The sequence below is a fragment of the Sorex araneus genome, chromosome 5, assembly GCF_027595985.1.
Source record: "Sorex araneus isolate mSorAra2 chromosome 5, mSorAra2.pri, whole genome shotgun sequence".
NCBI classification, from domain to species: Eukaryota; Metazoa; Chordata; class Mammalia; order Eulipotyphla; family Soricidae; genus Sorex; species Sorex araneus.
The window spans coordinates 159,276,221-159,296,794 of NC_073306.1; the positions used below are offsets into that span (position 1 = coordinate 159,276,221).

Genomic DNA, 20,574 nt, shown 5'->3' on the forward strand with positions numbered 1-20,574 from the left:
GGTTTTGCTCTTTCTCCTCTAACAAGCTTAAATTTTGTGATTATTTTATTGTTCAAGGTTCATTATTATTTATTTTCTTTTCAGCGATCAAAAATGTAGTTGACATTCTTCACCAATGTATTTTATCTCTCATTCTCTCTGTCCTTTGGAATTTAAGCATTATTTATGCTTTTCTTTTCTTGGGCTTAAAATGTGATATTTACTCAAAAGTGAATTTTTTACTCAACAACTCTATTTCTACGTAATAGTGCATTACTCTTCTCTCTATATCAAATCACTCTTCTCCATACATCAAAGAAAACATTTTTGAAGACTATAGGACTGGAGCAATAGCACAGTGAGTAGGGTGTTTGCCTCACATGTGGCCAACCAAGGCTCGATTCCTCCGTCCCTCTCAGAGAACCTGGCAAGCTACTGAGAGTATCTCGCCCGCATGGCAGAGCTTGGCAAGCTACCCATGGCGCATTTGATATGCCAAAAACAGTAACAAGTCTCACAATGGAAACGTTACTGGTACCTGCTCGAGTCGAGAAAAAGGATGAACAACGGGACAACAGTGCTACAGTACTACAGTGCAGTGCTATATGGTATGTTTAACCAATTTAAAATATAAATAAGAACTTTAGATATGCCAAATTTTTTATGAACAACAAAATGAACACCCTTTTGCTTATCTTTATGTCCAATAACTTGTGTAAGACAAAAAAATGATATTTTAGAATTTTTAATAACATTTTTTTTCATTATTAAGCTGTTGATAACTACTTTCTAGTTGATTTCTAGAGAGCTAGAAGTAATTTACGTATTTACACATGACCAAACTTAGGGGCAATAGCTAAATGGGATTCCTCTGCTAATCACCAAGACCATTACAAAAAGGACTGCTTCCAAAAAATCTTTTTGTGGTTCTAAGGAGATGCCACACCCAGCTGTGCTGGGGCCTACTCCTGGTTCTGTGTTCAGGGATCATTCCTAGCAGGGCTCAGGGGACCATCTCTGGTGTTGGGGATTGAACCTGTCTTGGCCATACTTAAGGCAACTGCCCTATCCTGCCTCTCAAAACATTTACCAGTTATGTCTCATTAATTTTTAATTTAAATTTTTCTGAAGACAAATATAACTACATTTTTGCTTGTCTTTATTGGTAACATGTATCTCCCTTTAATTGCTCTGGACCAAGCTAAGTTTTACCAGTGAAGTATCAGTTTTCTATGAACTTATAAATTCTTAAAGACATCAAGTCTTTAGGAACAGATTTTCAAAAAATTTTTCCACTTAATTATTTGTTGCATTTTTAATTTTGCTTATTTATTACATATGGGAGAGAAGTAAACTGGAGTGATAGCACAGCAGGTAGGGCGTTTGCCTGGCACTCGGCCAACCCAGGTTCGATTCCTCCATCCATCTGGGAGAGCCCGGCAAGCTACCAAGAGTATCCCGCCCGTTCCGCAGAGCCTGGCAAGCTACCGATGGCATATTTGATATGCCAAAAACAGTACCAACAAGTCTCACAATGGATGATGTCACTGGTGCCTGCTCGAGCAAATAGATGAACAACAGGACGACAGTGCTACAGTGCTACAGTGCTTTATGGATTTGGGGGCACATCTGCCAATGCTCCGGGCTTCTTCCTGACACTACAATCAAAAATTCCTCCTGGTAGGGCTCTATTATTTCAGGAATCACTCTTGGTAGGATAACATGTGATGCTGGGGTTGAACCATGGTCAATTGCAACAAAGCAGTACCTTATCTCCTGAGCTCAGTATCCAGCCTCAGTTTTTTAATTTTTTTACACAATCAAAATAAATGGTCACTTAGACTTTATGCTTAGAAAGCTTCCCATTTCGAGTATGATCAATACTATCCTGTATATTCATATTTTATTGATATTCTGAATTCTTGGTATTTACTATTCTCCCCTGTACTTTATTTGCTCTGTTTTCTTCCTGTCATTTATTTGGATAACTCAACACCACCTATTACAAAGTTGTTAGTTTATCAACTAATTTACAATCCACCTTTGATCTTATCAGCATTTTCTTTTTACTGGCATTGATTCATGAATGTTTTGGAGTCCCTCTATCTATTGAATGTCCCTCCAGAATATCTTGCTTTAATTACCACAACTTCTTAACAAAATTTCTGCTAGGAAAATTAAAGCCTGCCTTAAGTCTTCTCTTAATTTTTTAGCTCTCTCATTCTATCTATCATCTGAGATGAACTTTGAAACCCTCAGTCCAGTTTCCATAAAATAATAGCAGCAACATCATTTCAGTTAGAATTACATTAAATTTGTGCATTCAATTGAGAAAACTTAAAGTGTTGATAGCATTCATTCCTCCTTTCCAGGAAAACAACAACTGTTTTCAGCCTATCCACGTCTTCACTTATGTTTCCTAAAATTTTTTTTAGGATTTTCTGGAGTCTATTTCATTACTTAAGGAGTTTATCCCTAGAGAACTATATGCTAGTTATATCAGTACTTTTCTGAAATGCTTTTTATTTTCATGTTTTCTAACTGGTTATCACTATCATATCAGAAGTTATTAATTTTCATATATTCATTTTATATTGAATCCATTAACTCAACTCTCAATTTTTCTGAAAAACTTTCAGGTTTTCTAAATAGCTTTGCTTTCCTATGTAGACAATTTTGTCTGATAAATATGATAATTTGTCTTTTCTATATCTCATTTGTTTTAGGTTATAATGAATGTTAATGTGTACGTAATTCAAATAATCATTTAATGAAAATACCTTAATAATAAAAATTGTAACTATAATTACAATAATAATTTTAATATTATTTTTAATAATTTTTGCAGTGTTTTCTGTACACAAGTAATTTTGCCTAAGGATTTACATGTATTATTAACTGAAAGTTTCATAATTATCTTAGAATAAAACTACTAAGATCCTATTTTAAAGGTAATGAAACAGAATTTATCACATAAAATATGTATAAAAGGTTATCCAACTAGTCATTAGGAAAGCAAGAATCAAACTTGCATCACTTTATCTCTAGAATACATGACTATAATTAGCACAAATAATATTTTGTTTACTATGAGTTGGTGACAGTATTTTTTTAAATAACTATGGGGGGGGGCTGCACGTGTGTGTTGCCTCTCCACAGCTGCACGAGCATGACTCCAGACGCCAGCTAAATTTTTCGGCATAGGCAGCTCCTCGCAGAATGTCTCCAGACTGAGAACTAAACCGCAGCTCCATGCCCGCCCAGGAGGGGAAAGGTTTTGCTCTCTCTCGTCTCTTCCTTGCCGGGGGTGAAGGGCGTGGTGACCGCCATATTATGACGACCACAGATGGGGTTTACAAGCTTGCAATGATCCAATATCTGGGAGAAATCTCCTTGGACTTAGTTGCTAAAGTACAGAAATCCAAAATGCTGCATGACCTCATATCTCTTCACAACAGGTCTGACTCTAGTAAGGTACTCCTAACAATAATAGTGAGGTTTGTGTTGAAATATTGAATGTAACCAAAGTAAATAGAAAGTAAAGTGAAATTTATCAGTTACAAAGTGGGAGAGTGCGGGGGGGGCGGGATGGGAGGTGCACTGTGTTTTTTTTTTTTGGTGGTGAGATATGGGCACTGGTGAAGGGATGGTTGTTTCAGCATTGTATAACTGAGACTTAAGCCTGAAAGCATTGTAATTTTCCACATGGTGATTTAATAAAATAAAATTCTTAAAAAAATAAATAAAAATAAATAAAACAACTATGAGGGATTTTTGTGATAGTTTGGTTAAGAAAGAAGATGAAAAAAAGAAGAGCAGTTGATTCTAGGCAGATGAAACAAATAAAAAGAATATATTGATGTTACCACAAATGTAAAATAGAAAACTTTTCCCCATTGTTTCTCAAATTATAAGTGAATACCATGATGTCACTAAGAAAAAAATTATATATATTTCAAAGACTAATGCACTTTAGTTGGTTATTATTCTCACATATCTAATAATGCTGCATCATGAAACCTATTGACCGTCACAATTTCTAAAAATTTCTCAAGAAAACCTTTTTGTCTCATTAGTTTAAACCTCGGATTCACTAAAACTTCAATTCATCCAAAAGGTAGAGTGGAGGTGATTCATGCTATTTAAGTCACACAGTTGACAAGGAGCTATGGTAGGCAGTGTACCTTCTTTTCCAGTGTGGGGGAGAAGTAATTCTGTAACAGTGAAAAGAAAGCCCTTTAGAGTGCTATTCAAAGTATGTATTTCTGCCGCATATCTCTGGATCACTCACTTTGTGATAGCCCTGCTGGACCTCACATGGCGAGAATGTCCATGCCTAGAGCAATATACTCAGCATCTTGCACTTCCATCAATCTCATTGTCAGCGCAGGAGGCAACGATCTTCCTCAGAAATGATTATAGAAACATTTTTAACTTTATATCCTGTATGTTTTTAGGAAGGGGCTAACTGATTGGGGCTCTTATGGATTTACAGCAAACTCCGATCTTTCACAGGTTCAGTTCCTAATATTCACCCTTGACACATGCACAGAGAGACAGTGGACTCTGAGTAAGCAAGCACAGGATTGCGTTTCAAATCCCAGTTCTAGTCCCAGTCATGCTGGGAAAGGCTCTTAACCTGTCAACTCTCAGCTTATTCCTTTGATGACTGGTAGTAATAACATTCCTGCCATTTCTTTCACAGGGCTTCTGTGAGATTGAAAAAGGAGCATAAATGGAAAAGTACTTTTGAAAACTGAAATACACTTGACATGTGTAAGAAAAGATCCAACAGTTTTCAGGATGCTCTCCCTAAAGAGCAGTCATATTTATTGCTCACCCAAACTCTTCTGAAAAAGACAAACAGTCATCAACAGTAATGGAGTTCTGCAGAGAGCCAGCCAAGTTTCCATTTCAATTCAAAGCCCTTAAGGCAACCAACTTCCAATCCAGGCACTGCCCCCTGTGTCTCTGGTAAATCTGTTTCCCCAATACAGGTGGAAAGCACGTGAACAGAAGCGTCAGGTTGTGCCCAGTCATATTTTCCTATCATGGAGTGATAGTTATCATTGAGCGGTAAAAAGAGAATGGACCTATTAAACGTGGACTTTACGAGTGGTGAGGGAGAGGGATGTCACGTGAGCTCATGATGCCAGGTAACTCAAGCTTTGGGTCATCACATAGCACTTCCTTCCCCCTTGGTTCTTTCAGCCAGGCACTTCTTTAGCATTATACTATGGCTCTGCTCTTTGTACTAGGGACTGAGCTTAAATTGAGCTTGAGACAGGGGCCATGAAATGATGGAGTAGTGAATTAGATAGAAAATTGCAGCTTTTGCGCCCTAAGTGAGAGAATTGCTGCATTCAACCAGCTGTTCCAACTTGAGTATTTTACACTCCTTTTGAGAATTTTTTTTTTCAAGAGGGGAACTAGATGTAAAATGTATTTGTCTCTTTAGTGACTCAAGGACTGCCATTTCCCCTCCACCTTCTTTAAAATCTGCCCTTCACACGTCAAATGTTCTTGAGCCATCATCAGCATATAGTGTGGTCTATGGAAGTTTATGACCAAGGAAGAATCCCAGAAGGAAAAAAAAAATGAACAGCTTAAATTCACTCAAGGCTCACCCGTTTCCAATCAGAATAATCAACCATGAATGTGGAGCTCCAAAGTATAGGAGATTGAGTGTAAAGAGCAAAAGCACCAAGGGGAAATTTGCTTCTTACATAGGATTTGGGGGCTTTACACAAAATTATTTCCTCCCCAAGAGGTGTATAAAATTGAGTCAAATTTGAAACTTTTCAGATCCCTGGATTCATTTATTTGTTTTTGTCTCATTCATTGATTTGCAATTCATTCAAAACTGGACCAAACACAGGTGGTTGTTCTAGAATATGCAGATGAGAGCCCTGGTTGTGCATTGGCATAGCTGATCTCAACACACATGACTTCCTATACCCTGGTAAGAGGAGGTGATGAATAAGATTCTGGTTCTGATCTTCAGGGAGGGACTGGCACATAACTCCAGTCTAAGACAACTTCTAGACAAGAAGCACAAAATGCTATAACAAGCTTCACAATTGAGCTACAACTATGTAAAACAAAGTCCCGTGAGATAGCTTAGATGAAGAAGGCAACTATATCAGCTAGGACTTTGTTCCACTGTCATTATGATACCACCCAGAAGCAAGAACTCTTCACAGTCTCACAGGTGTCTCTCAACTATGTGTCTTATATTTACTTGTCAGTTACTCCATTCACAAGGAGAAACCCTCTGCCCCTAATACCTTTTTGGTCTCTTTTCCATCTAGAAAACCCTTAGTATTCTCCTTAGATCTGCCTCAATTATCTGTAGGATGGGAAGAAACAAGAGATGTCATTTCAAGGTCTTAGTCTTACAAGCCAGGAGATCTATGAACTTAGGCAACATACTAGATAGTTTAACTTCCTTAGCTCATAAACTCATTTCTGATGACTCAAGGCATAATTGTTCTTAATTCTCTGAACTTCCATTTCATGTGGCAGCTCTTAAACTGCAGGAACACAGCTAATCCTATAAGGAAATTAGTTGCTTCTTTACTAATTCATCCTTTCAAGAAGAGTGTGCATAACTTAAAAGAAATGTCTACACCTATTTTATTTTTATTTTTTCTAAAAGTTTCCCAGCCACAATACATGTCAACTGCTATTCCAAGTGGCACAAAGATGTGTTTGTCCAATTAATCCTCACCATGTCCCTCTAAGGTAGAAACTTTCATTATCCCATGTTGCTCAAGAGAAAATGTAGACACTAAAAAATAAAGCATAAATAAGGTCATGTAGAAAGTAAGTAGTGACCCATAATATGAAGTGGGCTCTTTGGTGGCCATATGGTGTGGTTTTCACCTATCTTGGTACTCCCTGGACCTTGCCTGGAGGTCTGGTATTTAAAATGTGAAGCTCAATAAATTCACTGACTCAATGAATGAGCTAGTGATCACTATTTATTAACACTAGTTAGATACTCTTGAAAAGTTCTAGGCTGTAGAACTTAAGAGTAATGAGGAGACTTGGATAAGATTCAGAGAAGCTCAAGAAGATGAAAATAAAAAATCATACTGAAGGATTTAGGTTGCTTAGCCTTGAGAAGCAAAAGCTAAAGGCTGCTTTCATAATGATCTTCAAGGCCAAGAAGGCTGATTTCCGAGGACAATGACGGAACTGTTTTTCTCCACCTCCAGGGAGGATGAAGTAACAGATCTTAAGCTGCAATGGGTGAAGTTTAAATCCGCCACAAGGAAGAATTTTCTTAGCCTAGGAATCATTTGTTAGATCCAAGAATGAGTTATGGAGAGAAGCTATATAAGGTCATCTGTCTTCAGCATTCTGGATTTGCTTCTGCTCAGAGTGAGGAACATGTAGGATGAGATGTCATTCCAAGGTCTCCTCCAGCCTTATGAATCTATGATATTTGAATCTAAGACATAGATCAGACACTTCATCTCCCTTGCATGAATAAATGAATGAGTCCCATGCCATTTAAAAGGTAACAATAAAAAATTACAAGCAGCAAGAAAAGGTGTTTTAAAACACACACTTGTGCCAGAAATATAACCATTTCAACTTGTTTTCTGACAAACCTGACTTCTGAAACCTACAATCAAACCATTTCTAGAAATGCCAGGTCCATTATCCTCTTAAACATAAAGTTAGAGCTGGTCAGTCTGTATCCTCAGTATGTCTCTCCTTAATCAATAGAAGGGACCGGCTCTTCTAACATGATATAAATTAAAATACGCATCACTGTTAAGTGAAATAAGCCAAGAAAATGGAAGGCAATGCCAGATGATTTCATCCCCTGTGGAGAATATGAATGACCAAAGCAGATAAACTGGAAAAACCACAAAAGCTCACTAGACTATGAAAACTTCTGTGGTTCCTGGGAGGACAGAGGAGTGGGAGGAACTAAGACAGGAGTGCTTTAGGTGGTAAGATGACCCTGGCACTCTAATGGTAGGTATCTTCTGCCCATATAGAGGTGTGATGCTAAGCCCTTGAAATTCCAAAGTATCATAAACCAATAAAACAGACGTGCTGCTGCTCTGTCCATCTCCAATATGAGGTAATCCAAATATGAAAATGCAAACCCTCTCCTGAGGTTGGGAAACATCACATCTACTTATTATCTTTCCTGCATGGAAATTGAAATACACACAACTGTGGACTGGGGAAGAAAGACAGAGAACAGACAAAACTAGATTGGCACTTGGTATTATGTCAGAGGTACAATTCCACTTTGTTTTCCGTTCACAGACACAAGAACTTGATCTGAGAGTATGCTTTATATCATCTAGAAGTTTATTCAAATTCATATTACTACTCAGAATAATTGCCTAGGAAGTAAATATTTTCTTCTCATCTCATGGGGGAAGAAAGAGCTCAGAAGCTAACCCGACTGGGCACACACATAAAGCCACATACACCTTCCCCAGGAAGACTCTTCAGCTTCCAAGTCTACAATGCCCACCACTAATGGCTTATTGAAAGTACACTGGGTGCCAGACTAATCTTTGGAGAAAGTCACCATCATCCTCTGTTGAGAGCTGGACTTGGCTTGCATCACTCTAAGAAACTTGAGTATTACAGGGTCTAGAGTGCATGCTTTGCATGCATAAGGTAGTGTATTTGATCCCCAGTACCATGAGATAAGGGAAGGAAAAGGGAGGGGAAGGGAGGGGGAGAAGGAAAGGGAAGGAGAGAACAGGGGAGGAAAGGAGAGGGTAAATAAGAAAGAGAGGAGAGGAGAGGAGAGGAGAGGAGAGGAGAGGAGAGGAGAGGAGAGGAGAGGAGAGGAGAGGAGAGGAGAGGAGAGGAGAGGAGAGGAGAGGAGAGGAGAGGAGAGGAGAGGAGAGGAGAGGGGAGGGGAGGGGAGGGGAGGGGAGGGGAGGGGAGGGGAGGGGAGGGGAGGGGAGGGGAGGGGAGGGCAAGGGGAGAAAGAGGGGAGGGGAGGAAAGGGGTGTGGGAACAGGAGAAGGAGGGGAGGGGAGGCAGGAGAGGGAAGGGGAAGGGGAAAGGAAGAAACAGGGGAGGGGAAGAAATGAGAAGGGAAATATAAAAGAGAGGATAGGAGGGGAGAGGAGAGGAGGGGAGAGGAGAGCGGAGGGGAAGGGAAAAAGGTGAAGAGGAAGGGAGTGGAGGGAGGAAGGAAGGAAGGAAGGAAGGAAGGAAGGAAGGAAGGAAGGAAGGAAGGAAGGAAGGAAGGAAGGAAGGAAGGAAGGAAGGGAGGGAGGGAGGGAGGGAGGGAGGGAGGGAGGCAAACTGTTTCAATACCTGCACCACATATATATCTTCAAGCGCTGCAGAGTGACCTTGAGAACAGAGTCAGGATTAAGTCCTGAGCACCACCAGATCTGGCCCAATAGACCCCTGAAAGAACCTCAGATAGTTCAACAATTTCAGGATAACCCCCCCCCCACCATGAGCCAGAGATATATACAAGAGACACTTCTTTCTCCCTCAAGTAGCTTATACTCATTTCAGTGAAGTATGGATTGCTTGGATTCTAATTCAAGTTTTATTCCCCCTTACATTCTACTCCTCCTCAAAAATTGGCTTCAATGGCAGGGGAGGATACTGGGGACATGGGTGATGGGAAATGTACACTGGTGGAGGGACTGGTGTGAGAACGCTGTGTGGCTGAAACCTGATCATGAACAGCATTGTAATTATTTATCTCATGGTACTTCAATACATAATAGCAATTTTTAAATGAAAATGAAAAAAAAATTGACTTAAAATGCCATCTTCTCTATAAAGTAACACCTACCCCATAAGTACAGTTGGATGGATGTAATCCTAGGATGCTGACAGGCCCTGGATCCAACCTGCTTTGGATTAGGTCCTACATGGTAGTGAAGTGATCTTAATCCCCTGGATCTTCCACATCTACAGAATGAGGCTACTCTAAGCATCCTCCTAACTTGCAATGATGAGGATTCTAAGTTGATATAAGAAAAGTGCTTAAAACAACTCTTGGCACACAGTAAGCTCTTGGTGGGCTGTCAGTGGTGTAATTACCTCTTCTGAGTTCTCTGAGTCCTCCCTTGGTTTTATTCATCCTCTTTGTGTAGAAATTTATATTACTCTTATTTATTATAACTCTTCTATCTTATTCTGTTGACTTTTAGCCACCCCATAAAGAACTCAGGAACCATTTTCTCTTCTAATAATGTCTTTTCATATGGTATCATCCTCATCCTCCTAGCCACCCTAAAGAGAAATCGTGAGGTCATTTCTCCTCCTGACCCCTCATACTTCGCATTCATTGGTCACTGAATATTTCTGCACCAACCTCCCATCTCAGTCTTGATTCCAAGGTTCAGTCTGTCTTATTTACAGGAGCAAATAATTGGTATCGGAATATTGTGTGACTGAAACCTTATCATGAACAGCTTTGTAATAGTTTATCTCATGGTAACTCAATAAATAATAACAATTTAAAAACTGAAATGAGATGTGTGATCCCCAGTGGCCGCACATGAACAGCCCCTTCATTCCTGAGCGCCCATGATCCCAGAGACCAACTAACTACTTTCAGCATCCAGCGACTTCTTGCAGAAATGCCTCTAGACTATGAATTAAGCTATGGCACCATGCCGCTCCAGGAGGGGAAAAGTTTTTCTCTCTCGGCCTTTCCTTTCCCCGGTGGTGGTGTGGCGACCACCATCTTATAAGGCCCACACTAAACAGAGGTATGAGCTTGCAATGATGCAATTTCTGGCAGAAATTTCTCTGGACCTAATTACTAAAATACCAGAAGTCCAAAACCTCATATGCTCTTCATTCTCAGCAATGTAAAACAAATTATCAAATGATGCCTTTTTGGCAGGTTTGATTGTTGGAGGGAAATTTCAAATAATAATAGTGAGTTTTCTGTTGAAACATTGAATGTAATCAAAGTAAAGAGAAAGTAAAGTGAAAATCATCAGCCACACAGGCAGGGGGTGAGGGTGGGATGGGAGGTATACTGAGGTTCTTGGTGGTGGAACATGTGCACTGGTGAAGGGATGGGTGTTTGATCATTATATGACTGAGACTTAGCCTGATAGCTTTGTAACTTTTCACATGGTGATTCAATAAAAAAAAAATTAAAAAATAACTGAACTAAAAAAAAATTGGCTTCAAGTGTCATCTTCTCTATAGTCATCCCTATTTTAAGTAAAGTAGTTTTCCAACTGGGGTTCTGAGTTCTAGTCTTACCACATCCGACTTTACATTTTGCACTGATACTGTGATGATCTTTCTAAGGGAATAACCTGATTCCTATGTCAAATCTTTGCTAAAATCCCATCACAGCGGCTCACGACCGACATTAAAAAATGCCCCAACTAACCACACAGGACTTTTTCTTTCATTTCCACTTATATTCCTTTTCTCCCACTCTCATTTCACCCACAGAACTGGCTGTTCAACACATATATGTGAGTCTCTGAAGCAATTTTTTTTCTCTCCTGACCTACATAGTCTCCCCAGAAGCTCTAGCTTCTTTTTGTTTAAAAACTAGCTTTAAGATTGCCACCTTTAAGCTGTCCCTTAGACATAGTGGAGACTTCTCCATACAACTTCCCTTGTGCACAAAGCATTTTGATTCTCTCTCACATGACCTGCTCTTTTCTCCCTATTATAATCTCAAGTCAAGGGAAAAATACCTCTGATTACTTTCTCATTCATTTAAGTGAGAATGTGCTTTGTACATAGTAGGTATTGAAAAAAGAAGTCCAATTCCAGGTCCTATGTTCCTGATATTTAGACTGTGGACCTATAAATTTAGACCTGTCCAGATAAACTTGTCATAATAAATAGGGCAATCAAAAGAGAACCAATAATATGACCTAGTGCCCATTTTACAGATGAGAAATTGAGGTATTCAAAATGTATACAGAAGTAATCCAGGAAAGGAAGAAAACTTAATTGGGAGAGAATAATTCCTATTCCTCACTAACCAAGATGGGAAGGATGGGGAGAAATTCAGGAACTCACTTAGACGCCTCAGCTTTAATTCTTCCTATATAAAACCAAGGACCACGTCACATTTCTTGGTGATCAAATATGCTATTTTCAGGGTTCCAAATGGCCAGGTAGGATGGGGCAGTGGGAAGGCTGCTTGCCTCAAACACAACTGACCTAGGTTGAAGCCACAGCATCCGGCATGGTCTCTGAGACCACCAAGAGTGATCCTTGAGTGCAATAGCAGGAGTGAGCCCTGAGCACCACCTGGTGTGGCCCCGAAACCAAAAAAAAAAAAGAGGTGATTTTTTTCTTCTAGATCAAATATGCAATTCTATTCAAATCAGTAAACATATCCAGATGGAGTCTGGGCCAGACTCGGAGCTACTAGCAGAGACACAGAAGCAAACAACACCACTTCTGCCCTTGAGGACCTCTTCTCCCTACAGAGAAGGCAAGCACGACACACAGGATCAATAGGAGTGTTCAAAATGACCAGACATAGCAATCACATCTGCCATGTTCAAGGGTCCCCGCTAAGGGAGATTGTTATCCAAAAAAAGAAAAAAGAGTTGTTTGTCTCTCTATAAAGTTTTTCAACTGACTTTAATTGCCAGGAACAATGAAGCAACTTTATTGGAAATAAAATCAACTCCCATTCCCCCACCCCCCCCCAAGTCTCTCTCAAACATAAGCACTGACAAGTGAAGAAGCAAAGGCACTGCCTAAGGAAAGTAACTTGTGATCGCATGGTTTCCCGCAGGCAGAAATCTCTGTTATTTCACTCCTGAGTTTCTCCCAGAGTGGAAGTGGGCTAGGGGAGACAGCGGCACTGACTTTACACGGATGCTGTTGGTTTTCCGATATGGGTTCTACACTTACATGGATTTTCAAATTTACAGTTGACTCTAGAAATTGCATCTAGTTTATTTTCAACTCCATGGGTAGGCCGGTTCATTTAAAGCAAACAGCATCCAATTAAAATACATTCGGAAGAAGTGAGAAAGCAAGTCATGTTAGCCCAAATAAGCTTAGCAAAAAGATAAGATGTACCCCGGGTACATCTCAACGATTAAATCCTATAACATCATTGTGATGAGATAAATAGATAAGGTTAATAAAATAGGCGTGGTAAAAACATGATTTGGAAGCACACACTAAAAACCAGCCTTCATGCACAAAGTTCAGGGCCTCCAGCAAATCTACATCCCTTGGTCGTTGTGTGACCTTGTCCACCTTCCTTAACACTGTTGAGCCTCATTCCTATATTTACATTGCGTGAATAAATAACACCTGACGGACTATGTGTATGAATCCAAAAAACAACCCAATTTCTGGTAGGCAGTAAGGGTTAAAAAATAAACTATTAAAAACATTCTATTAAAGTCTTAATGATTCAGAGATTGATTATTCTATTAGATGATCATCATGCTTTCTCCCTTTCTTCCTCTTGCTTCCTGCCTGCCCACATCACAGCTGCTTGTAAGCTATAATTCCATGAGATAAAAAATGAGATAAAATTCAGTTCAGATAGCACAGCAACAAATGTGAGAAGTGTATAGGCATTTAAGTCAAACTGGTCTGAACATGAACATCAGGTGGCTTTATAGGTTACAGGACCTTATTGAATAAGATTTCCTTCATTGTAAAATGAAAGGAACCCTACACACACACACACACACACACACACACACACACACACACATACACACACACACACACAAACACACCACCACCACCACAACCAATCCTCGGGAATGATCAAGTGTAGATAGGTAGCAAAAATGCTGTATCTGTTTCATTCAGTAATGTAGTATTTGAGCCCCATAGAGGTAGTACACAAGTTCACACATTCCTTTCCTGCTGCTGATCCTGGTTCAACATCCCCTCCGCAAGTACCTCCTGGTCCCCCAAGCACTGTCAAGTATGGTTCTAGAGGCCCCTGAGCACTGTGGGGGGTGGCTCAAGTAATCCCGAAAGAGTAAGATCCTGCATGCCTGAGCACTAACATTGAGTCCCCAGGCCGGTTGGCTAAGAATCACTAGAGGACCCCAGACTTCCTGAATACTGCTTAGGAGATGCTTTCCCCACCCGCAAAAAGATATGTAGTATTTGACTAAATATTTACACCCATAACCCCATTAGTTCTATGGATAACTCCAAAAAGTATTTGCCATGACAAAGGTCTTGTGTCCAGTATGATCAAATTTAATTTTAGGGCTAGCTTGCATATTCCTTAGGCACACTGTGCATATCAGGGCCCAACATGTGGAGCCAATGACTGAAGAACCGGCTCAGCAGGCATGCCTCACTGAAGGGTAGAGGACCAGAAGCAAGTCAAGCAGGTGCTGATACGCTGTGATATTCTTTCCCCAGTTGCATGCATTACGGACAGTCAGTAAGACCAGATCCGAGAGTAGAATGCCCTTTCTCAGTTACCACAGTGGAAGTGGCAGTGGTCAACCAGCTGCACAGGATCTGACCTCTGGAGCTAGAGAATTTCCCTGGCATAGAGAATATCTTTACTCTCAGCATTTGGGGAAATGCTTAATCTAAACATTCAGAGAATACTAACATAAATAGGGCACATGCATTTTAACATTAAAAAAATTGTATTTTATGATGCTAGATTAAATATTTGTTCACAGAGATCTCTGATGCATACCGTCACATATTCTTCCCCCCATCCCTCTTTGAAAAAGACTGCTTGAGGTACCATCTTTCTAAAAGGCAGCTTATAAGCAAAAGCCAAAAATCTAAAAGCCACATCAACATACCATACAATACCTGAATTTCTGTTTAGGTTCCCTACAAACCCAACACACGATATGTCCCAAGTGTCATCATAAATTTATTTTGTATCCCTTCCTCCTTCCTAAATAATGTTCCCACTCAAAATGGGAGGACTCCAATTCTCTAAGTCTATATGTTTGTTTGTTTGTTGTCTGAAGCTCCTTACCAAACATCATCTTGCTTAGAGCTAAACATACTTGTCAATATCAGGACTATATTTCACAAAAATTTCTTTTGCTAAACAGAATTTCCCTTTTTAAAAAAAGGGAGAAACATTTTTAAAAACAGATGTTGAAAATCAACTATTCTGGATCACCATTTTTGTTTGAAACTTTCTGTTATAAACAAAATGGAAATCTCAGTTGCACTTTATCCAACACCACCCAGAAGAAATGCTTCATGCACAAAAGTGTTCTTTTTTCCATAAAGCAGTAGCATTTTTTAAAGGCAGCAGGAGATGGGGGCATGAGAAGTGCTGGCATCGCTCTCAATATTGTTGTCTAATTAAATGGCAATGGAGTGGATGCGTAAAAATATGCATTAGAGGTGTGTAATGTGTAATGTGAAGAAGAGTAATCAAAGCCATTCAACGGGATTTAGGAAGGGATTTCAGTTGGCAGCTTATGAGACAGGAGCATATAATTTTGCTAATTTGAAATAGGTATTGTAACGTATAAACATAACTGCTTTGCATATTTTAATGAAAACTGCCTCTACACCAAAATGAATCCTTTAGTTTGAACTCTCTGCAAACCACAGAGCTTCTACCTGTTATGAGTTCAGCATAAATAAGAAAAGCATGCAAGCTGCTTTAAAAGAATAGTCACCTCATTAAAATAGGTTAAAACCAAGACCCTTATACCAAATGACTATCATACCATAAAGTAAGTCTGGTGACAGGTGCTGTATTAAAATTTTATATTGCAATGAACTTGTACTCATACAAACCAAATCTGCATGTTTCCTTTGATATACACCTGCAGCTTATTAATTCAAGAGCTTTTTTTTAAAAAAAAAGTATAAATTTAGCAACATCTATAGATTTGTAGAATCCTATTGACTTGTTCAAAAATCTACAGTAAATTCATTTGGAGTCTTATTTGTGTGGCTTAGAAAGAATCGGAAATATAATGATGACTTCTCCCAAATGGGTGTCTGCTCATATATGAGTTCTGCAAATAGACGGATGTGAATTGCTTATATATGAGTGAAAAGAGTTGAAAGAGAGGACTTGGGTCTGTCTGTCTGGAGCTGAGGATGTCACTTACCTGCCAGCTCACTTCTTGCTGAAGTCCTTTTTTCCAGTCTTCTTCCAGCCTGGAGGAGGGCTCATCCATTTCTGATGCTGCTTGCACAGTCTGGATTCCTCAGTGGCTCTTACTCCCTTTCGTTGCAAGCCTTTACCAAAGCAGCAGTGAGGGCAGTTCGGGGGCAGACTGTCATGGAGAAAACGCCATGCCAGAGGATGAGGGTTTGGGTAGGAAGAAGCCACACTGGAGCAAATCTGGGATACATGGGGCACCCCTGATAGCTGCCAACTACCCAGGTTGAAGGCCAGCTCTGCCGTTGATCATCCAGAGATTAGCAACAAGCAAACTCCATGGTCAGTGTACAATGGGTCGTTCTTATGCTTCTGGCATAAAGGTCAGAGGAGGAAAGTTAGAAGGTAACTTTATGCTCTAGAAATATGCGTGCCTATCTGTGCTCCCATCTACTCATCTCAGCATGCTTGCACATACATGCACACACACACACACACACACACACACACACACACACACACACACACCAGTTTACATTGTCCTGAAGCATTGGTGGGCTGGAATACTTAGAAGATATAAGCTACTTTACATAAAATCAACACATTTTATGTGAACACATCTCTTCCAGCACTGTATGAATCACCCAGCAGTCAATAAACATGGATAATAAACTCTCTTTGGTGAAAATAGAATCTTCAAGATGAATCCTGAGCATCTAACTTCCTTGGCTTCTCCAAAAGGTTGTCCTGCAGTAGGAACTCTGCCTGACCACGGACCTCAAACTTTTCTCCCAAACTGTTATCCAAAGTGATCAGAGGTTTTGTTTTTAATGGGATCCTCAAAATTTGGGAGTCAGCCAAAAGAAACCCAACCAGATTCTGTCCTGCTTCATTATTCTTTCTTGCACCAAATGATACTCTCTCCTTCTGTTCAGAATAGATTACCTATTTTTCAAACTTATGCAGCTGTGACTACTACTCATGCCACCTATTTCTTTTTATTTGTAACAATGGTTCTCAAATTTGATTGCACAATATACCCAACAGAGAGTCTCTTGGGATATACTGCTCCAACAGGTCTAGGGTGAGATCCATGGTAATATTATTTTGTTTCCTAGATTTTTACTCTCTTGAAAACTAATTTTACTGAGTACCCAAGACCAGAATTTAAAAACACTTAAGGTTGATTAATACTGTTTGATATCATCTGACGCTAAAATTTCCAGACCTGCCAATGTACATCCAAACAATGCTTATAATACCAATGACAGTCATCTTACTACCTCTCAATACACTCCTGTTCCATTACTGATGGTTTTGTAATACAGTGACTTGAATATTCTTACCCCCTACAACCTCCATGACTGTACAATTTCTAAGTTCTATAAGGATTTATACAAATGTCAATTCTATAAGATAAATCTTCAGAGATCCAATTCATGCCTTTATGCCTCTCTCAAAGTGTTTCTTTTCCAAATTAAATTTTTCTCAGCAAAATATCAGGTAATTTCTCCATTTTATTTGCCCTCCTCCAATGGCTATATGACCATCACAATGTCATCAATGTGGTATCACATTCAATTAGCAAACTTAGATTTGCTCTTATCTTCAAATTACATGTGAACATGTTCTGTAGGCTGCAAATTGCAACCAAACCTAATTTGTCATTATCACCCTTCTAATAATAAGTATGTATCTTCCACCTCATCTCTATAAAAATAAATAAAATTCTTCCCTTACCTAACTGAGTCCCCTCTTTATTTATAATGCTTGTTTAAAGATTATCCTGAATATAAGAAAAAAGTTCAGAGGCAGGGTCTAGAAAATTTTTCTGACACTAGACTCAGTGGAAACAATCACAAATCATCTGTATTTTTCCAATCCCCTCCAAATTCCTATCAATAGGCTCCATAAGGAAAACCAGGAGCAATTTGTTGTATAATATAAATTACACCAGTTGCAAGGCAGTTGAAAATAGTTCTTATATAACATACACACAAAGCAGTTGAATATAATCTTTAAAGTCAAATGGACCTAGCTTTCACTAGAACTCCACTATATTCTGTCTATCTCTGCATCCCTGGACAGGTTACCCAACTGTCTGAATACAGTTTTTCTATATTTCTCTATTGTCTGTTTGTTTGGGGGTTACCCCTGACTCTGCCCTCAGGGATTGATTACTCTTGGCTGTGTTCAGGGGACCATATGTGCTGCTCAGGATGAAACTCAAGGCATGCAACTGGATTTTTTGCAAGGCAAGTGTCTCACTCACCATACTACCTCTGGCCCTTGAGACCTAGTTTATACCTCTTAGAGGGAGGTGCTATAGTCTCAGCCATATGATTATTTCCCAAAACCTAGTTCACCTTTGTTACAGGCTTATAGCAAGACTGCATTTTCATAAGCCCTTGAAAGTTAGTGCTAACCACATGATTTAGTTTAGCCAATAAAATGTAAGATTTATGGCTGCATCCTCCTGAGAGAAATCCTTAATCACTGGTATTTGACTTATCAGCCCACTCTTCCTGAACATCAGTGATTATGGAAACATACGTTTATCTCTGCTTTAATATCAAAAGAACTAGCATCATGAGCGAGTTAGTGCTGCTTAGAAGCCTTGGAGACTCACCTGGACCAACCACAGGAATATAAGGAAGAAATAAACTTTCAGCATTGTTTATTGCCACAGTATAACCTAACCTATTACAATCAATACATTGTCTTTACAATACTATTATAAGAATAAAGTAAAATACTCTTGTTAGAGAATTTATCACCGGCATCAAGTTAGTCAGCAGTATTATTTTTTAATAGATACAATCACAAGTCTAGTCTATCCTACCTGTATCTCTGCTAGTTCACCATTTTCTCCCTTTGCAACCTGGAATTTTCTTGCTCTTAAGCATTAAGCATGGTAATTTCCATAACTGATGTAGAAATATAAATTTCAAAAAGAGAAGGGAAAAGTGTTCAATAATGCAGCATCAGCCTGTCTTCAAATGTAAACACAGAATAGCATGACTTTAATGCTATTTATCATTTAGCAAGGAAATTAATAAAAGCAAAATGAAGCATCAAATAATAAATGCAGCTCAATATGAATTCACTACTGATAAAACCAAATACATGTCTCCAAAATGTAAACATAATGAGAACATACATGAATACAGGAGCTTATTAAATAGCATAGCCTTTACTCGCTATTCTTAAATAAAATAATCAAAATGGAATGAGTTTCCTTTCTATCTTTATTAACTGTCTTCACTAAAAGATGTTTCGACTACACAAAGAGTATAAGAAAATCACAGGTAAGAAGCTGGTCAGAACACAAAACTGACATTTCATGTCAAAAACATAGATCTGCTGGTGGGGGTGGAGGTGGGGTTCTTTTTCCACTTGTTTTTCAATGCTAATATATAACAAGGTCCGTGGCTGTGGATTGAATTATATCTTTCCAAATAGATAAAGTGGAGACCTAACTTCTGGTACTACAGGATGTGACTATATTTGGAGACAGACTCTTTGCAAAGGCAATCAGGCAGTAACAAAGTCACTAAGTTGGGCGTAATCCAATATGACTGGTGTCCTATAAAAGGATGGAAATGTGGACAAACAGGTACATACATACCCAGGAGAAATGCCTTAAAAAAGATGAAAGCAGAGATCAAGGTGACGCATCTACAAACTAAGGAATGCCAAAGACTGCCAGAGAAAAATCACTATTTTTCCTCAAGATAAGCAGCCTTTTAAGAATGTGCTGACTAATAATAAACAGAAAGTGTTTTCGAATTTGTAATGCTTTCCTTGCGGAAACATTATACATATAAATTAAAAAGGGAAAATCTATACAAAATGCATCAGTCAGCCCTCCCTTGATTTTAGGAAAAATATTTCTTTCAAGAATAAAAATGGGTAAATCTTCATTTCAAGAACTCAAGATGTTGGGGTTGGAGTGATAGCACAGTGGGTAGGGCATTTGCCTTGCACACGGCCAACCCGGGTTCGATTCCCAGCATCCCATATGGTCCCCTGAGCACTGCCAGGGGTAATTCCTGAGTGCAGAGCCAGGAGTGACCTCTGTGCATCGCCGGGTGTGACCCAAAAAGCAAAAAAAAATCAAGATGTCGAGAATAAAGTTTGCCAAGTGAATTACCCCTTACATCAGAGTACTCTGACAGTAGAAAATGACATAGCTGTTAGATGACGTACAGGATAGGACCCATGGGTGGAAGGAACAGGGCAGGGGAACATAGATGAGAAGTACAGAGATGAGGAGTTCCCAGGCAAAGGACAAGGTGGTGATGTTTACCACATAGAGGATTTTAAACACGCTTCCATGTAACACCTGGGATAGAATTTGGATGTCTTCCTAGCACCCACTTTATTATACGGTCTCCAGCCCCATTCTCAAGGAAAGTTTCCATTTCCCTGAAAACTTTTTATTCTACTTTGACTTTTAAAATTATGAACTAGAGGCTGGAGCAATAGCACAGTGGGTAGGGCGTTTGTGCCTTGCACGAGGCCTACCGGGGTTCGATTCCCAGCATCCCATATGG

At 39.3% G+C, this 20,574-nt stretch overlaps 1 protein-coding gene across 3 annotated transcripts in view; it reads right to left on the reverse strand.

Moving 5' to 3' along the window:
- The window catches only part of PPARGC1A (PPARG coactivator 1 alpha), a 713,065-nt gene that overhangs the window by 304,303 nt on the left and 388,188 nt on the right, over positions 1–20,574 (reverse strand). The window contains exon 2 of one of the 3 annotated variants that reach the window (XM_055140705.1): positions 16,026–16,193. The exons of the other annotated variants lie outside the window; for them this stretch is intronic. Coding sequence (XP_054996680.1) covers positions 16,026–16,094 — 69 coding nt within the window. The 5' untranslated portion in view covers positions 16,095–16,193. The remainder of the gene's footprint in view (positions 1–16,025; positions 16,194–20,574) is intronic. 3 annotated transcript variants of the gene reach the window in all.